The 19,518-nt window shown below is 42.1% G+C and overlaps 1 protein-coding gene across 1 annotated transcript in view; it reads left to right on the top strand.

The window, feature by feature from the left end:
- The first annotated feature begins 14,702 nt into the window (after positions 1 to 14,702).
- The window catches only part of syne1a (spectrin repeat containing, nuclear envelope 1a), a 491,960-nt gene continuing 487,144 nt past the window's right edge, over positions 14,703 to 19,518 (top strand). The window contains 1 exon segment of the mRNA XM_060915606.1: positions 14,703 to 14,766. Within this exon segment, the coding sequence (XP_060771589.1) occupies positions 14,703 to 14,766 (64 nt within the window).

Here is a 19,518-nt window from a genome sequence, read left to right as displayed (position 1 = left end):
TCTATATTTTTGGTCCATCCATGACATATTACTAAAGTAGCCTATTTACTGTTGTTGATGTGGGTCACTTGCTGTTAGCCAATTCACTTTCTCGTACCAGGAGAGCTGAAAGGAACGAGTATTATTCCCTACCTTTTTCACCAAGTCAATTTGAGGCGTTGGTCTACCCTGCTCTTTAATTTTAATTTTTTCCTCGAAAGGAAGACTGGCAAATGGCTTTGCCAAAATTAAATCAGCAATGCTTGGCATCCGTGCGCAGCTTTCTTGCTAGCTGACTAGCCCCCTCAAGTTCAAGTTCAGTCACTCAAATAAACGAAATTTCTGGAACTAAGATAGCAAACTTGACAACACTATATTTACACTTTATTTACAATGAAAATATATACAAACTAAAAAAGCTGGTAGAAACCGTATGTATTGAATGAAATCGAAATGTAAGCTGATCTCTTACAATACACCACAGCACTTGCGAATCCGCATGGGACTGAACTGATGTTGCCAGATACTGCTGACGTTATCCAGCCCAAAATATGTTCAAAACCCGCCAAAATGCACTTAAAACCGCCCAATTGGGTGGGAAACCGCCCAATCTGGCAACAGTGAACCGCTGCCTGTCTATATTTGAAACGAGCTGTCAATCAAAGAAAATATCCGGCCGCTTTCACCAATCACCAGTCTCCTCGCGGAAACTGCCATGTCCCTCCCACTGTGAGGCTCGGAGTCCATGGGCGGGCGTTTTCGCAGTATTTGTCCAATAACCGTCTTGCATTTTGAGATTGAAAAGCGCATCACTCCCAAATGCCGTTGAAGTCCATTGAGGCTGGGAGTCCGTGAGACTCCGTGGGCGGGCATTTTCGCAGTATTTGTCCAATAATCGTCTTGCATTTTGAGATTGACAAGCACATAGCTCCCAATCCACTGAGGCTGGGCTGCATCGCGCTGTCACGAGGAGGAAAAACTCACGCACACATTAGGCGAACTGGGGAAAGTTATAACGGAATGATTTCGCACTGTAGTGGGTTGAGCACATATATTTCTATGATTCTGGATCTGAAATAGCAATGTTATAAGGTCGGCTATAACATAAGCCTAGTGCAATTCATCCTACACGATGTTCATCATTTTTAGAGGAAGCTGAGCCTCCCTCGTTGTCTTAGAGCAATCGCCTGTGAGCTGTTACTGTACAAACCCTGGCAAAAAATATGGAATCACTACTCCTGGAGGATGTTAATTCAGCTGTTTTACTTTGTAGCACAAAAAAAAAAAAAAAAATCACAGACATGACACAAAATTATTTAATTTAACAGCTGAACATTCTGGCTTTGTAAAATATACCTCAAAAAAATTAAATGGATTTTTTGTAATTAATGGCACATTTTTTTCAAGATCAAGTAGAAGAAAAAATTATGGAATCACTCGATGAGGAAAAAATTATGGAATCATAAATAAAAAAAAATCACAATTAGTACTTTGCTGCACCTCCACTGGCTTTTATGACAGCTTGAATTCTTTGAGGCGTGGACTTCACTAATGAAAAACAATATTCTTTATCAGTCAGGTTCCAACTTTCTCGTATAGCAGTTGACAGATCAGCTTTGCAGGATGGAGCCTCGTCATGGACTTTTTTTTTTTTTTCCAGTTTCCACCATATATTTTCAATTGGATTGAGATCCAGACTGTTTGCTGGCCGTGCCATTGAGTTGATCTGCCTTTCCTGAAGAAAAGTTTTAATGCTCTTTGCTCTGTAGCAAGATGCATCATCATCCTGAAAAATGACAATCACCACCAAAAGTACTTTTGATTGATGGAATGAGAAAAGTGTCCAAAATTTCAATGTACACCTGTGCATTTACTGTAGAGGTAATGACTGCCATCTGCCCAGGTCCTTTACCTGACATCCAACCCCATATCATCAATGACTGTGGAAATTCGCTTGCTTTCTTCAGGCAGTCATCTTTATATGTTTCATTGGAACAGCACCAAACAAAAGTTCCAGCATCATCTCCTTGGCCAATGCAGATTCATGATTCATCACTGAATACATACATGTCAACCTATACGGAATGTCTGTATTTTATACGGATTTGATTCAATAAACGTAGTATACGGGCGTATAAATAAAGTTATACGGATTCTTTAAAAAAAAAAAACTTCAATATTTATTTAGAGCTATAATCAATTCCCACGATGATAAAAGAGCGCATAACATTTACAAACGTACTGTACACCACAGCCAGCCAGTAAAAAGTCTTATGAAATCGCGCGTTATCTTGTGGTAGCGAGACTTCGTTCCACTTTTGATCATGCGCACACCGCATTGCGAGAATCCCGCCAACCGTGAAGTCATAGACATATAAACATAGACGCCGCCTTCTGAGTAGAATCATACGTCATCCTCGCCGCCATATTGGATGTGGCAAAGTGGAGATTCTTCAGCCGTCTCTGGTATAGCGTCTAGACAGTAGCCGAGAATAAAGATGCCTCATTCATGTGCTGCGTTTAACTGTACCAACAGGTTTACCGTCCAAACGAGATCACATGGGATTACCTTTCACAGGTGAGACTGGAAAAATACTTTTCATTATATTTGGTCATTATAACGTAATTTTACGAACAGATTTTCCTGACTTTGTGGCTAATATGAAGTCTCGCGCATAATAGCCGCTCGGTGAAACCTGTCTCCAAACAACGAAGCATTTCCTTCGTAACTACGCTGATAACACTTTGTGTTTTTGTCAAACATTGGAGCTTTGTATTCATTCTGAAGGTTTATTGTTATTAATATTGAATAAAAAGTAACTGGGATATATCATTGTTAATTATTCAAATTTTAGGTAAATTATTTTAATTTGCATCTTATACGGATTTTATAAGGGAAATACGGATTTTGGCGGTTGGTTATACAGATTTGATTGACCAAAGGTTGACATGTATGTGAATATAACTTTCATCCAATCACCCACAGTCCACGACTCCTTTTCTTTAACCCCTCTGTAACCTTGTTTTCTTCTGTTTAGGTGTTAATGATGGTTAACGTTTGGCTTTTCTGTATGTACGGTAAATCCCATTTCCTTCCGCCGATTTCTTACATTTTGGTCACAAACATTGACTCCTGTTTCTGCCCATTTGTTTTTCATTTCTTTTCTTGTGCATTGTCTATTTTCAAGGCATCTTGCTTTGAGTTTCCTGTCCTGACACTTTGACCTACCTGTATGTTTCCCTTTTACAACCTTCCCATTTTGTTTGTACTCGCTCCAAATTTTAGACACAGCTGACTGGAAACACCCAACATCTTTTACCGCACTCCGTGTTGAATTACCTTCTTTAAGGAGTTTTATAATCCTTTCCATTGTTTCAACTGACAGCTCTCTTGTTGGGGCCATGTTTTCTGTCAGTCAACCAGGTGCAACAGCTCATTCAGGTCTACAAGCAGTCTCTTTTAACCAGGGCTTTGAACCAGTTCAAGGAACGAAAACGAAAACTTTTTCTATTTCACATGGAACAGAAACGAAACCAGAAACTTTATTATTTTTTATGTTCCGGAACAGAAACGCTTATTAAAAATAATGGTAACCGGTTAATACCGGTTTTTATTTCGTTCCTCAAAGTTTCTGTAGCCTACAAATAAAAAAGTCATTCTTCTCCTGTGCAAGTTTCTATGACCCGCTGGGGTTCACTTCCTGTGTGACGTTCGCTGACTGAATGGAGAGAGCGGGAGGGTGGACTACTATCACGTCTCTACATCTTAAATAAGAGGTAAATATTGCAGTCTATTGTTATTCAAAAACGTCAATTTCAAACACGATATCAGTATATTTGTCCACGTTAATGAGAGGCTCGCGAACATTAAATGACATTAACCTCTGTTAGCCTATCAATGCATAGGGCCTGACTAGCCTTTGGTAACACACTAAACGAATTCTCTTTCATTTTTGGCACTTTTTCTGTTTGTGTAGATGGGAAGACATACTGAGAATCCAAATCGCTAACATTTGAAATAATAATTGTTTTGAATTATTTCTTGTCTTATTTAATGAAGGTTGTAATAGAATTAGCCTACATTTGGCTTAAGCTGGATGAGACAGAGACATAATTTTATAGCCATTTGTTAAACAGCTGACAGGGAACGTAATTAACCGTTCCGGGAACGAAATTTTTTTGTCCTAACCGGTTCGGGAACGTCTATTTAATGGTGGAACCCAAAACCGGAAACGTTAAAATTCCGTTTCTGTTCGGAACGAACCAATAGGAAAAAAAATTCTGGTTCAAAGCCCTGCTTTTAACTGCAGACTAATTTGCACATTTAGGCTTGTGCGGATATTTGTTTTAGAAATGCAAGTTATAGCTTGATTCCATAATTTTTTCCTCATCATTGAGTGATTCCATAATTTTTTCTTCTACTTGATCTTTAAAAAAAATGTGCCATTAATTACAACAATTTCATATAATTTTTTTGAGGTATATTTTACAAAGCCAGAATGTTCAGCTGTTAAATAAAACAATTTTGTGTCATGTCTGTGATTTGTTTTTTTGCTACAAAGTAAAACAGTTGAATGAACATCCTCCAAGAGTAGTGATTCCATATTTTTTGCCAGGGGTTGTATAAACAATAACGTGTTATGCTGTTCTAGAAAACAAAGCTTCTGACCAATCAGAATCCCGAGTCTCTCAGAGAATAGAGGAAGAAAATGCAGCTCACGCGACTAACCGGTTGTAGCATGTGCCGCTGCGACTTCATAAATATGCTAGGGACATTTTCCAGCTCTCCAGTGCGCATTGTACGTAAGAGCATCTGACTTCAGAAGGTGGCCAAACGTCTCGAAGCAGAAGAGGAAGAAATCCACATTGCATTGTGGTAATCATTTGGACTTGTTCGCCAAAAGAAAAAAAAATCATTTATGCAGACTTATTACAGTGACTCTGTAATTAGCCATGCTAATTAGCCAGCATTAGGAAACGATTCACATTTGAAAAGGTCCATGTGTGTGTTTAGCCCGAGCACTGAATAGGGCATTAGGGCTCTTCTTACTTTAGGAGACTTCCGCCATCCTCCAGCACAGGAAGGAAGCACACATAACTGCGATTTGGCGAGACACAGGCGATGTCTTTTTTGGCGTTAATGGTTGGTGAAATGGGGAAATAGGTGTGTATGAGAAAGCGAGTGAGTGTGTGTGTGTTGTGCGTGTGAGACATGGCGAGAGATAAAGACAGCACCTGTTTGTTCCTGCAGGGGGTTCATTAGTGCAGATTTATGGAGTGAATCATTATGGGATGGAGATTGGTAGATGTTCATATTGAAAGCATGTCCTCAGGGAAATCTGTAATGGAGAAACAAAAATGGCAAGACCTTTATCAACCCATTTAATCCTAGCAATAAGATTTACGACAGGAAATGTATTTTCAGTTTTATTACAGTTTGATTTTGTATATGTGAAATCAATTGACTTATCCCGGTGTAACCAGTTCTTGATCGCGTAAGGCGTTCCGCCGAACTAATAATAAAATACTGCCGACTTCTGCGTTTATATTCGGGCACAATATAATAAATGTTTAGATGGGTGAACTGATCAACTTTCTGCAAATTCTGGCTATATTAGAAAGTGATATTGTCATCTACAGTGTCTTGGAAAAGTATTCATCCCCCTTGGTGTTTGTCCTGTTTTGTCGCATTACAAGCAGGAATTAAAATGGATTTTTGGAGGGTCAGCGCCATTTGATTTACACAACATGCCGACCGCTTTAAAGGTGCACATTTTTTTTTATTATGATACAAACAATAATTAAGATGAAAAAAACAGAAATCTGGAGTGTGCATAGGTATTCAAGTCGATACTTTGTAGAGCCACCTTTTGCTGCAATTCCAGCTGCAAGTCCCTCTATTAGCTTAGCACATCTAGCCACTGGGATTTTTGCCTGTTCCTCAAGGCAAAACTGCTCCAACTCCTTCAAGTTCGATGGGTTGCGTTGGTCTACAGCAATCTTCAAGTTATGCCACAGATTCTCAAAGCCATTCCAAGGCATTTAAATGTTTCCCTTTAAACCACTCCAGTGTAGCTTTAGCAGTATGTTTAGGGTCATTGTCCTGCTAGACCGTGAACCTTCATCCCAGTCTCAAACCTCTGGCTGACTCAAACAGGTTTTCCTCCAGAATTGCCCTGTATTTAGTGCCATCCATCTTTCCTTCAGTCCTGACCAGCTTTCCTGTCCCTGCAGATGAAAAACATCCCCACAGCATGATGCTGCCACCACCATGCTTCACTGTAGGAATGGTGTTCTCAGGGTCTTGGGTTTGTGCCACACATGGCATTTCCCATGATGGCCAAAAATTTTAGTCTCATTTGCCCAGAGAATCTTCTTCCATGTGTTTGGAGAGTCTGCCACATGCTGACTCCAAATGTGTTTCTTAAGCAATGACTTTTTTTTTCTGGCCACTCTTCCATAAAGCCCCGCCCACTCTGTGGAGTGTACGGATTAAAGTGGTCCTATGGACAGATACTCCCATCTCCGCTGTGGATCTTTGCAGCTCCTTCAGTGTTATCGTTGGTGTCTTTGTTGCATCTCTGATTAATGCCCTCCTTGCCCGGTCTGTGAGTTTTGGTGGGCGGGGCCTTCTCTTGTCAGGTTTGTAGTGGTGCCATATTCTTTCCATTTTGCTCTAATTGATTTAATGGAGCTCCGTGGGATATTCAAAGCTTGGGATATTTTTTATAACCCAACCCTGATCTATACTTCTCCACAACTTTGTCTCTGATCTGTTTGGAGGCTCCTTGGTTCTCATGTTGCTTGCTTAGTCGTGTTGTAGACTCAGGGTCCTTCCAGATGTATACAGACATCATGTGACACTTTGATTGCACACAGGTGGATCTTAATCAACTAATTATGTGACTTATGAAGTGAATTGGTTGAACCAGCTCTTATTTAGGGGTTTCATACAAAAGGGGGTGAATACTTATGCACACTCCAGATTTCTGGGTTTTTGGTTATTGGTCGATCTGAAACTAGAGATCAGAAACATTTCCATGAAAACACTGAAAAGTTGTTAATCATCCAATAGAACTCATTTTTATGAAGAACTGGGTAAGCGTGTGGAACAAACTCCTAATTATCATTCATTATTTTCATTCCTTAGATGATAAGGGTTCTTTAAATGGTTGCTGATAGACAAACACACTGTTGTACAGTTGTACAGAGAACCATTAAAGGTTCCCAGAGATGGGCAAATAAAATGGATTCTCGATTTAATTTCTTTTCTCTTTTTTTTTGAGTGTCTTAAACACGCTCTTAAAATGTAGGGTTCTTTAACAGTGTTTATCACAAAGAGTTCCTATTAAAACACTTTTTTGGAAGTTAAGAATCCTTAATTATTCAAAGAACCCTTAAGGAACCATTAAAAATGTTTTGTTTTGTTTTTTTCCGAAAGAGTGCACGCAAGTCTGTGGTACAAAGTCCAAGATCATTACTGGTCAAGATTTTCTTCTTAATATCTTAATATTAAGGCTTCTGCCCTTTTGGAAGGCATTGTAATGGACAGGCAGGCTGTTGTACATTTCTCCAAAGAGAGAACCATTAAAGGTTTCGTCTGAGGGACAACTGAAGAACCATTAAGGCCCTGTCCACACGGCAACAGATTCAGGTGAATCTGATAAAATTGTTTATCGTTTCGGCCTGGCGTCCACACGGCACCGGCGTTTTGGGTGCCCCAAAACGAAATCTTTTGAGAACGGGTTCCAGAGTGAAAAAATCTGGCAACGGAGCCGTTGCGAAGTCGTCTGGATGAGTAGAACGGATTTGTTTACGATGACGTCACAACCACATGACTGTGAGTGCTTCACGCCGGGTAGAAGTGTAACGAACTCGATCCGAGTTGTCAACAAATCCTATAACTTGGTTCATGAAACGCGCTTACAAAATATTTTCACTGTGAATATTTATTGCGTAATGGTGCAAAGTGAGAGAGAGAGAGTGAGAGAATAGCCCTTAGGGCAGAGTCTTTAGTCCAAACACTGCGGAAGCAGTACCAAACCGCGCACCGCCTGTGCGCTTTCCAAAAACAAAAACACTCCCGCCAGCAAAAATAGGAAAAAAAAGGAGCGATCTCACCTCTTCAGATGTTGGTTTAAGTCCGACAATACATTCCTCAAAAAGGGCGTAGAAGAACAAAGTAATCCATCAACGTGTAGCATTCAATTTATTCCGGACCATTAAAGAATTCTGGAGGATATCAGAATGTTGGCGTACCGGCTTCCATCTACCCCCATTCATTCCTCTTTCCGCGTCTTTCGTTTTACGCTACTGATTAATAATCAAAACTTTATGTGGCTAATGCTACAGAAGAAGGGGTTTATGCGCATGCGTCTACTTCTTCTATAGTTCTGGTGTCTCCGATGGGACCGTCTTACAGTGCACGTAGAGGTGTGGCATGTGTATTGCATCGTTTTCAGCAAGCGTTGCGTTGCCATATGTACCTGATATTTTACTGATCCGTTGCCCATGTGGATGCGATATTTTAAAAAAAAAATCTCGTTGTCGTGTGGATGTAGCCTAAAAGTCCTAAATGTTCTAATGTGTATAGATTAGTTAACACACACAGATAAGGTCGTGAGTAATACTGGGCATTGTGTGTGTGAGGGTTGCTTTTGACCACATTTACATCTGGGTTGATAAAAAAACGTTATGCTGTTGAGTGTCGGTGCAGTTTAGTACCCTTTTTTCCCTTCTGAGAGTGCTTGTGGCCACGCCCCCTTTCTTCAAAGTGCTAGGAGGCTAATTTATAAAGAAGCAGTGTATTATTAATACAGCCATAAATGGCATTCACACAAAGAGGCTCATTTGAAGCTAAAAGGTTTTCCGCCAGCTCATTTTCTCTTTCTTGTACACACACACACACACACACACACACACACACACACACACACACACACACATATACAGTATAAAAATCCACGCCGTTCTCAGGCAGAGATTTTCATTTGCGCTCGAGCTGCGAGAGCAGACTTTTGAGAGATAACCGAAGACAGATAACACATGACAGGTGCCATTTTGATATTAATGACTTTCATCATTTAAGAAAGCCTTTTGGGAGGAGACTGGGTGAAAGAGGAAATCACAATCATGTGATTAATGAATCGATCGTTATCACACACACACATACACACACACACACACACACATAATATTCCTTTCAGCGTTTCATTTTCTGTATTGCGTCTCTGCCTGGTCTAAGAATGCACAGTGAGCCAGTAGTTATACGTTTACATTGTGATTGTATCCTTGTCATGACAAATTATACTCTGTATAGGTAGTGTAGGTCCAGCTCCAGAATAGCCCCCAAGTGTAACTACGTAATCACTTGTTTACCGCAATGCATTGTGGGGGACAGCCTGGGTTGGTAGTTGAGCGATACGACGGATGTCAGATTAATTTTACGTGAGAGTGATGTGAGAGGAGCGATTTTGCCGTGCTCTGTTGTGGAAGATAATGAAATTGGTGATTTAAAGAGGTGGATAACATGTCGAGGGTTTACAGCAGGAAAATCGGAATCCAAATCAAGCTTGGTGAGAAGGTAAGAGTCTAGACCGAGTCTACCACACTGTACAACAACAACAACATCGAATCTCAGAATGTCTTATTTCTGAGGACGTATATTCCATCCATCCATTATCCGTAACCGCTTATCCTGTGCAGGGTTATGGGCAAGCTGAATCCTATCCCAGCTGATGATGGGCGAGAGGCGGGGTACACCCTGGACAAGTCGCCAGATCATCGCAGGGCTGACACATAGAGGCAAAGAATCATTCACGCTCACATTCACACCTACGGTCAATTTAGAGCCACCAATTATCCTAACCTGCATGTCTTTGGACTGTGGGGAAAACTGGAGCACCTGGAGGAAACCCACGTGGACACGGGGAGAACATGCAAACTCCGCACAGAAAGGCCCCTGTCGACGGCTGGGCTCGAACCCAGAACCTTCTTGCTGTGAGGTGACACTGCTAACAACTACACCACCGTGCCGCCCAGGACGTATATTGCACCAGCTAAACTTTATCAAGAAAACAAGTCTATCTGAATATCAGGAATTGTATGTAGCCTCTCTGAAATTGCCTGTAATGTCTGTAGTGTTCATGGCAGTGGCGGCTGGTAGTCTTTCAAACAGGGGAGGCTGGTCGGTCGGTTACGATATTTCCAGATTTTAAAAGAAAAAAGAAAAAACACATCAATTTTGCCCATACTCTTGCCTCTGATCTGGCTGATTGTTGGCAGCGTCACAAACTGTAAAATAACAGGTTCTTTTGGCCCATTAGCCTACTGTCCAATATACATGATGGTGGTGTTGGGGGGGGGGGGGGGGGTATATTTTAACATTTTATATTTTAAAATTGTGGCATGTTGTTTAAAAATTGATCATTACTGAAAGCAGCTCTTTGTCAGGAACCTCAGCAGTAACAGCAGAGTGTTCTGGAATAGGCACAAGCACTGACCTTGGGGAGCCAAACATAGAGCTGGGTGCCACACATTTCATTCAATGACACTTTCCCTATATTTTACTTATTTTGACTGAGAAATGTTTTATTGACAATTTTGATAACCCTTCACTTTTAATCCAGGTCTATAGTGTGAAATGTTCTCGGCTGTGTTTTTGTTTAAAAATGTTTTCCAAATTGTAGCTGTGTTTAATTCATATCCAGAAAAATATATATTCCAATATAATATACTCAGCATAAACATTTTAAATAGATTCTATATTTTTGGTCCATCCATGACATATTACTAAAGTAGCCTATTTACTGTTGTTGATGTGGGTCACTTGCTGTTAGCCAGTTCACTTTCTCATACCAGGAGAGCTGAAAGGAATGAGTATTATTCCCTACCTTTTTCACCAAGTCAGTTTGAGGCGTTGGTCTACCCTGCTCTTTAATTTTAATTTTTTCCTCGAAAGGAAGACTGGCAAATGGCTTCGCCAAAATTAAATCAGCAATGCTTGGCATCCGTGCGCAACTTTCTTGCTAGCTGACTAGCCCCCTCAAGTTCAAGTTCAGTCACTCAAATAAACGAAATTTCTGGAACTAAGATAGCAAACTTGACAACACTATATTTACACTTTACTTACAATGAAAATATATACAAACTAAAAAAGCTGGTAGAAACCGCATGTAATGAATGAAATTGAAATGTAAGCTGATCTCTTACAATACACCACAGCACTTGCGAATCCGCATGGGACTGAACTGAGATTCACCGCTGCCTGTCTATAGTTGAAACGAGCTGTCAATCAGAGAAAATATCGGGCCGCTTTCACCAATCACCAGTCTCCTCACGGAAACTGCCATGTCCCTCCCACTGTGAGGCTGGGAGTCCGTAGGCGGGCATTTTCGCAGTATTTGTCCAATAATCGTCTTGCATTTTGAGATTGAAAAGCGCATCGCTCCCAAATGCCATTGAAGTCCACTGAGGCTGGGAGTCCATGGGACTCTGTGGGCCGGTGTTTTCGCAGTATTTGTCCAATAACCATCTTGCATTTTGAGATTGAAAGGTGCATAGCTCCCAAATGCCATTGAAGTCCACTGAGGCTGGGCTGCATCGCGCTGTCACGAGGGGGAAAAACTCACGTGCACATTAGGCGAACTGGGGAAAGTTATAACGGAATGATTTCGCACTGTAGTTGGGTTGAGCACATATATTTCTATGATTCTGGATCTGAAATAGCAATGTTATAACTTATAACATTGCTATTTCAGATCTAGAATTTTTAGAGGAGGCTGAGCCTCCCTCGTTGTCTTAGAGCAATCGCCCATGGTTCATGGCAAAGTTACATTCATGTTAGGCCTACTGCCAGGTCCTGCATCCAGGTATAGCAAAACTTTATAGGCCTAATCAACGAAAATGTGTGAACAACATAAATAAATTTGATTCCTAATTTTGAAAGATTTTGCTACATCTAGTCAAATCTTGACCCCTCCGAAGAATCGCCATCTTAACATGGTGGAGGGGTTTGGGTATCCCAGTGATCCTGAGAGCTGCATTGTCAGGGGAATTAGACCCTGGTAGGGTCTCCCAAGGCAAATTGGTTCCAGGGGAGGGACCAGACAAAGAGCGATTAAAGAAACAGCAAAGTCAGGTCAGGGCTTTTCCTTGCTACTGGTACCATGTAACCCAATACTACCTGCCTCATGGTGATGCTAACACAGCATCACTGGGTGTATGACTTCCGTGTTGGAGGCACCGGCCAGGACAGAAGAGGTCAAGATGACCTTCAGCGACCAAGTGTTCAAGACCAAGCCGAACCACCTTGATGGAGGAACTCGGCAAGGGTCGGGCCTGGAGAAGGATGGACTCCGCCAGGCTATTTCTGCCCAAGACACGCTACATGAAGATGAACAAATCAGCGATCATCATGCCGGCTCGGTCATCGCCCGGATTAACAAAGACCGCATCAACTGTCAACCACTGGGGCAGAGGTGACAAGTATGTGACTGGTGGAAACAACTTGCTGAGTGGACAGAGATGAGCTTTGCCAGGGCTCAGGCCCTATCCCATGACAGCCAGAAATGGAGACAGTTGGTGATGTGTTCAGAAATGCAGCGCCTCTATGACCAGACCAGGCTATAGGACCAGTAACAGTGACAGTCAAAGCTTAAAAAATAAGCTATTTTATAAGTCTAATTAGTTGAACACGGATTGAACTTAATTTTTGGTGTGTTTTACAGGGTGAAGGACTTAATAAACAGTGGATTAAGTCGATACACATGTGGCCTAGATGGTGACGCATTAATAAATGGCGCTAGTGAGGTACACTGAACATTATACAAACCCAAAAGAGAATCCTTTGTGGTTTGGGAGTTTTATCAGTCCGACAGGCTCGTTCAGCTGCTGAGTGCTCTGGTACATTGAGAGGCAAAGGCCGAAGAATGCTTCTTTGTTTTCCAGGCTTTGGAATATCGCTAGTTTCAGACGATGAACAGTGTTGATTGTTATAATCATCTATAACCGAAGGCCGTTCCGCAGACCATGGAAATATTGCTGGGTCACGGTTTAAATACGTCTTTTTCCCACCAGAGAAATGTAAGCAACAAACACTTGTCCATTTCGATTCAGTTCAAAGGTTTTCATTGCGGATTAAACTCATCCATTTCTTTCTTCTCGACTGGCAGCTGATAATCAGTGCTAGGCGCCTCGTCGGCTATAAGCCATGTACGATGAGATTTAGTGGAATAACTGTTTTATTTCATCTGCATGCACCGGATTTTGAGAAACAGAGCATTTCTATTTTAATTTTTTGCAAATTCGATAAATAAAATGCCATAATAATAATAATAATAATAATAATAATAATTCTTGAAAAATAAAAAAAGATACGTTCTTACCATCAAATACTTTTATTCCATATTTTGTTGCTTTTTTTTCTTGTATTTTTTGGGGTTTTGTTTTCGAGTAGTTTTTATTTCATCCTCAGTTGGTTCAGCAACACGCTCTGCCATTTTGTTTTTCTTTACTCACGGTATATGAGCTGGCAGGCTTGTAGTACAATAACCAATCAGAGTGCGCGATTACTCATATCCAGTGAATGTGGGTAGAATAATATGCTTTAAACCATCTCTTATAGACTCTTCGGAAGAAATGAAGATTTATAATAAAACGTAAGGGTTCTACATAGAACCAGAGCAACGATCCAAAGAACGCTTTGGAGTTGATAAGAGTGTATAATTGTTTTTAAGCTTGTTGCGTTACAGGAAGTGACTCAAAGCCAAATATATTCAATGGTTTGTGATGTGTACGCGATTTCTGTGTCGTTATTTAACAAATAATAGTACTGCAATACTGTAGTATTGTTTGTAGGGGTGCCAATAATTATGCAACTCGTGGCTACATAGTAAAAAGGATTCACTGTGTGTGTTTTTTAAATAACACGTCAAAATATGTATGCAACTATACATGTCCCCAATGTGTCTGAGCACAAAACATTACTTATGTTTTGTATGTATGCATTATTTATTTTATAGATTTATGTGTGGCGTTCTATTTCATGTTACTCCAGTTACATGGTGAGATGTTGTTGTTGTTTTTACTTCCTAAGCTGTTTTCAGAGGATTTAAAAAGCAACTTGGGATGGTTCATCAGAAACGTGGTGGTCAGGAGAAGTTAATCAGTTAGTCATCCTGCCAGATTTGATCAGACCCAGAGCATCACAGCGGATGCGAGACAGAGATTTCAGCTGATGCTCGGAAATTACGGCATGTGGCAGTCTCCGTGTCTGTCTCGTTTGACTGAAAGAGTGACTTTCCTCCTCCAGAGACACCTACAGGATGTGAGAATACACGCCACATTTGTAACACATTCCCTGCCCTTGCTTTATAATGCTTTCTGGAGTGATGTCACAGATTGGTGCAAGATCCGATTGGTTAGATGGAAGGGAAGACGGGAAAAGGGAGAATGGGTTCTTTTTGCTCTTTCTTTGGCTTTGCACAGAGTGTGGGAGGGAGAGAGAGAGAGAGAGAGAGAGCAGCGTTCCACTTACATTCACACAAAAGCACCATAGCACAGTCTCCTCTGTGGAAAAACTGGCTAGTTCTCACTGAAGAGGTCAAGAGTTGACGGTCATTTTTGGAGCTAGGAGAAGAGCACGAAGTGGAAGACAAGGTCCAGGTTCAGGTATCCACTCCTGTCCATGGACCTGGGACACCCAGGACATACACACGAGCAGGATGGCACGAATGAAGTCGGGCACATCTCTGAACTTAGTTCCAGGGATCTCTCAGCACTTGCTTGGTAAGAGTTCATATTCTGGTGTGGGTATGAGGGTTAGTATACGTGGGGTGTGTTTATTTTTGCACTGGTTATTTCGAAAGTTGATGGGGTGATCGAGTGTGTCTGGGACATCTGGAGGACATACTGGATATATGCTTATATGTGCACTGCCATTAGAGAGAATTAAGCCTGATGAATGTGTGTGTGTGTGTGTGTGTGTGTGTGTGTGTGTGTGTGTGTGTGTGTGTGTGTGTGTGTGTGTGTGTGTGCATTTGGACAAAATGATGTTGACTATAATGAGGTACTTGTGGCACGTGCGTGTTTGTTTGCTAAGTTTGTAAACAAATTTGAATATATTATTCAGAATTAACAAATTATCTGTTCTAAACAAATAGGACACACACTATTAGTTTTTTTTTCTTCTTTTTAAGGTTCAAAAAGTCTCTTGAGTGGGATATGGAGCTTGCAGAACAAAGAAAAAACTTGTTCATGAATGTGCACGTAAACTCTGGATTTACACCACACATTCATTCATCCTTAGTAACTGCCTGGACTGAGTCACTGTGATTTGAATTAGTTGACTAGTTTGTTTATATTTTGGGAAACAATCTAAATTTGTTAGAAAACGTCATGGGTATAATAATAAGAATAATAAGTTCAATGTCGGGGTGGCACGGTGGTGTAGTGGTTAGCGCTGTCGCCTCACAGCAAGAAGGTCCTGGGTTCGAGCCCCGTGGCCGGCGAGGGCCTTTCTGTGCGGAGTTTGCATGTTCTCCCCGTGTCCGCGTGGGTTTCCTCCGGGTGCTCCGGTTTCCCCCACAGTCCAAAGACATGCAGGTTAGGTTAACTGGTGACTCTAAATTGAGCGTAGGTGTGAATGTGAGTGTGAATGGTTGTCTGTGTCTATGTGTCAGCCCTGTGATGACCTGGCGACTTGTCCAGGGTGTACCCCACCTTTCGCCCGTAGTCAGCTGGGATAGGCTCCAGCTTGCCTGCGACCCTGTAGAAGGATAAAGCGGCTAGAGATAATGAGATGAGATGAGATGAAGTTCAATGTCGGGGTGGCACGGTGGTGTAGTGGTTAGTGCTGTCGCCTCACAGCAAGAAGGTCCGGGTTCGAGCCCCGTGGCCGGTGAGGGCCTTTCTGTGCGGAGTTTGCATGTTCTCCCCGTGTCCGCGTGGGTTTCCTCCGGGTGCTCCGGTTTCCCCCACAGTCCAAAGACATGCAGGTTAGGTTAACTGGTGACTCTAAATTGAGCGTAGGTGTGAATGTGAGTGTGAATGGTTGTCTGTGTCTATGTGTCAGCCCTGTGATGACCTGGCGACTTGTCCAGGGTGTACCCCACCTTTCGCCCGTAGTCAGCTGGGATAGGCTCCAGCTTGCCTGTGACCCTGTTGAACAGGATAAAGCGGCTACAGATAATGAGATGAGATGAGAGAAGTTCAATGTCCATAGTGCCTTTCAATATTCCAAGGTCACTTTCCAAGGAGACAAAAAGACGAAGCAGTAAGAGAGGAAGAGAAATATTCATGGAAGAGAAAAGTCTTCAATTGAGATTTGAAAGTAGACGAAGAAGAGCAGTCATGGAGAGATGAAAGACTGAGGAAGAGAATTCCAGAGTTTGGGTACAATGAGACTGAAGGACCTGCCCCCCATGGTGGAAAGTCTGGTGCGTGGGACAGCAAGTAGGTTGTTGCTAGAAGACCTTAGTGAGCAAGAGGGAGTCATGACCTAATGATTAGAGAAGCAGCTTTGTGACCAAAAGTTTGCTGGTTCAATTCCCTGGACCAGCAGGAATGGCTGAATTACCCTTGCGCAAGGCACCTAACCCCCAACTGCTCCCCAGGCTGCTCTGGGTATGTTGTACAACGCTCTGGATAAGAGCATCTGCTAAATGCCATTAATGTAATGTAACGTAATGTAACGAGAGGGTGTGTAGGGAGTCAGTAGTTCCCTAAGGTAGATCAGAGCAAGATTATTCAGGAATTTGAAAGAGACGAGCAAGATTTTAAATTTGATCCGGGACAGACCCAGTAGCCAGTGTAGCTGGTGGGTGGCATGGTGGTGTAGTGGTTAGCACTGACACCTCACAGCAAGAAGGTTCTGGGTTCGAGCCCAGTGGCTGACGGGGGCCTTTCTGTATGGAGTTTGCATGTTCTCCCCATGTCTGCGTTGGTTTCCTCTGGGTGCTCTGGTTTCCCCCACAGTTCAAAGACATGCGGATTCGGTAAAAATACCCAGCCACTGTCATTGCACAAGCCAGCGCATACTTAGTGCCAGGGGTTAAATTGGGATTGGTTATGTGGGGGGGGCTCTGCCTCGTACCCGCCCCTGCCCCCGCCGCCCTGCCCCAATATACTTTTTGGAAAATAACCCTCTAATTTGATAACCATATCATATTGCACAGAGATATACACCTTATCTGTGTGTTGTAGGCCTATGTGTGTCTTGTAGTGCCCCCCTACACATTATGGCAGTTTGAATGTAGATTGGTTGGCCAATGTAACAGATTGTACAGGTTGTTGTACATTGGTTTGAAGGAAATGATTAGTGGGGGGTCTGGGGGTCCTCCCCCAGAAGTTTTTTATTATCATACATGTTATTTGCTGAATTCTGGTGCATTTTAATAAGTTGTTAGCTGACTTTACAGAGGTAGGTTGAGCAATATCATGTTAAATCTTGTCACATGCCTACAGGTGAAAAATGTGAAGGAGAAATGTTCAGTGAGAAAATTTGAAGGCTTGCACAATCTTAAACCAAAACAGTTGATTTATTTTGGAGGATAAATGTTAAATATGCCAAAACACTGTCAGTCAAATTGTCAATCAAATATATTCATGCAGTGAATGCAACCAAATACAAACAACACTATAACATTGGAAGCATTTATTATTATTGTTATTATTATGTATTCAATTATTTATTTGGCATGTGGTGCTTTTTGTATTGTCTAGAACATACATAAGATGAGCATATTATAGCAGCAAAATAGAAGCACAATCATTTGAATGCAGCAAAAGTTTTGCTGCATTCAAATGATTGTGCTTCTATTTTGCTGCTATAATATGCTCATCTTATGTATGTTTAGGCTCAACTTTTGGTCAATCTCAGTAGCTAACTTTAACTGACATCTCCCCCTTCCCCCTGGCTAATTTCTGTCGATAACTGGGGACTATGGAAATTGAACTCGCCAAATGCACAGACAGTTCGTTCAAGCACCTCTGATGGATTAGGATCGTATGCAGGTAAAAGGGGAGACGGTGTACGGAGAAAATTATAAACAAGTCACAACGCTGAAACACAAGCCCAAAAACCCGCAAACCACGACTTCTGATTTTTTTTTAAAGCGAGCTCACAAAAAAAGAAACCCAAAGTCGCTTATAAAAAGCGGAATTGGCAACCCACGCAGTGTTCCAGAAACCAGAATCTCTGATCGCAAGTTCTGTTCTAAATAGCTTTGACAGGTCGTCTTGTTATCAGGAAAACTATGATCTATCTCATAAAAGTCATGGGTTTATTGATTAATAAAACGATATTTAATTATTCAGAACTGAAAATCATGAAAAGGGTTTGTTGCTTTTGATGTGTGCGTGATCATATGCCATCCGCTCCGAGCTTATGTGCCGGGGCTCAGCCCCGGAGAGCCCCGGCCCAATTTAACCCCTGCTTAGTGCCATTCCCTAGCCTGGATAGCTTGCGGAGGGTTGCATCAGGAAGAGCATCCGGTGTAAAAACCTATGCCAAATCAAATATGCGGATCACGATGATCCGCTATAGCGACCCCTAATGGGAGCAGCCAAAAGACGAAGGAGGTCCATAAATATTTGTATAATTGACAAAGTTACTTTCCTTCTACAGTGGTGGGAGGAATACTTCAAATATCTCCTGAATCCCATTGACATACCTTCCACAGAGGAAGCAGAGTATGAGGACTCGGAGGTGATTCTCCCATCACTAGGGCTGAGGTCACTGATGTGGTTAAAAAAATCATCAGTGGCAGGGCCTTGGGGGTGGATGAGATCCGCACAGAGTTCCTGAAGGCTCTGGATATAGTGGGGTTGTCTTGGTTGACATGGCTTTTCAACATTGCATGGAGGATGGGACAGTGCCTCTGAAATGGCAGACTGGGGTGTTGGTTCTCTTTATTATGAAGGGGTACTGGAGGGTGTGTTCCAACTGTGGACAATTCAGTCCTCAGCTTCGCTGGGAAGGGCTATACCAAGGTGCTCGAGAGGAGAGTCTGTCCGTTAGTCAAACCTCGGATTCAGGAGGAACAATGTGGTTTTCTTTCTGGTTGTGGAACACTGGACCAGCTCTTTACCTTCATAAAGACGATGGTGCATGGGAGTTTGCCCAACCAATCTACATGTGCTTTGTGGAATAAGAAAAGGCATACAACTATGCCCCTTGAGGTGTCCTGTGGGATGGTGCTTCAGGAGTATGGGGTACCAGGCCTGCTGCTAAAGGCCATTCGGGCCCTGTGTAACCAAAGTAAGAGCTTAGTTCGCATTGTCAGCAATAAGTCAGACTTGTTCCTGGTGGGTGTTGGTTTCCACCAGGGCTGCCCTTTGTCAATGATTCTGTTCATGACTTTTATGGACAAAATTTCTAGGCGTATCCAAGGGGTAGAGGGTGGGCTCAGGATGGCATTGTAGCTTTTTGCAGATGATGTGGTCCTGTTGGATTCACTGAGCCATAACCTCCAGCTTGCATTGGGTCTTGCTCATGAGTGAGGGAGGAATGGAGTGAGAGATTGACAGACGGATCAGTGC

The sequence above is a fragment of the Neoarius graeffei genome, chromosome 3 (assembly GCF_027579695.1).
Source record: "Neoarius graeffei isolate fNeoGra1 chromosome 3, fNeoGra1.pri, whole genome shotgun sequence".
NCBI classification, from domain to species: Eukaryota; Metazoa; Chordata; class Actinopteri; order Siluriformes; family Ariidae; genus Neoarius; species Neoarius graeffei.
The sequence above is the reverse complement of the archived record's forward strand: the minus strand, read 5'-3'. Positions and strand labels throughout refer to the sequence as shown.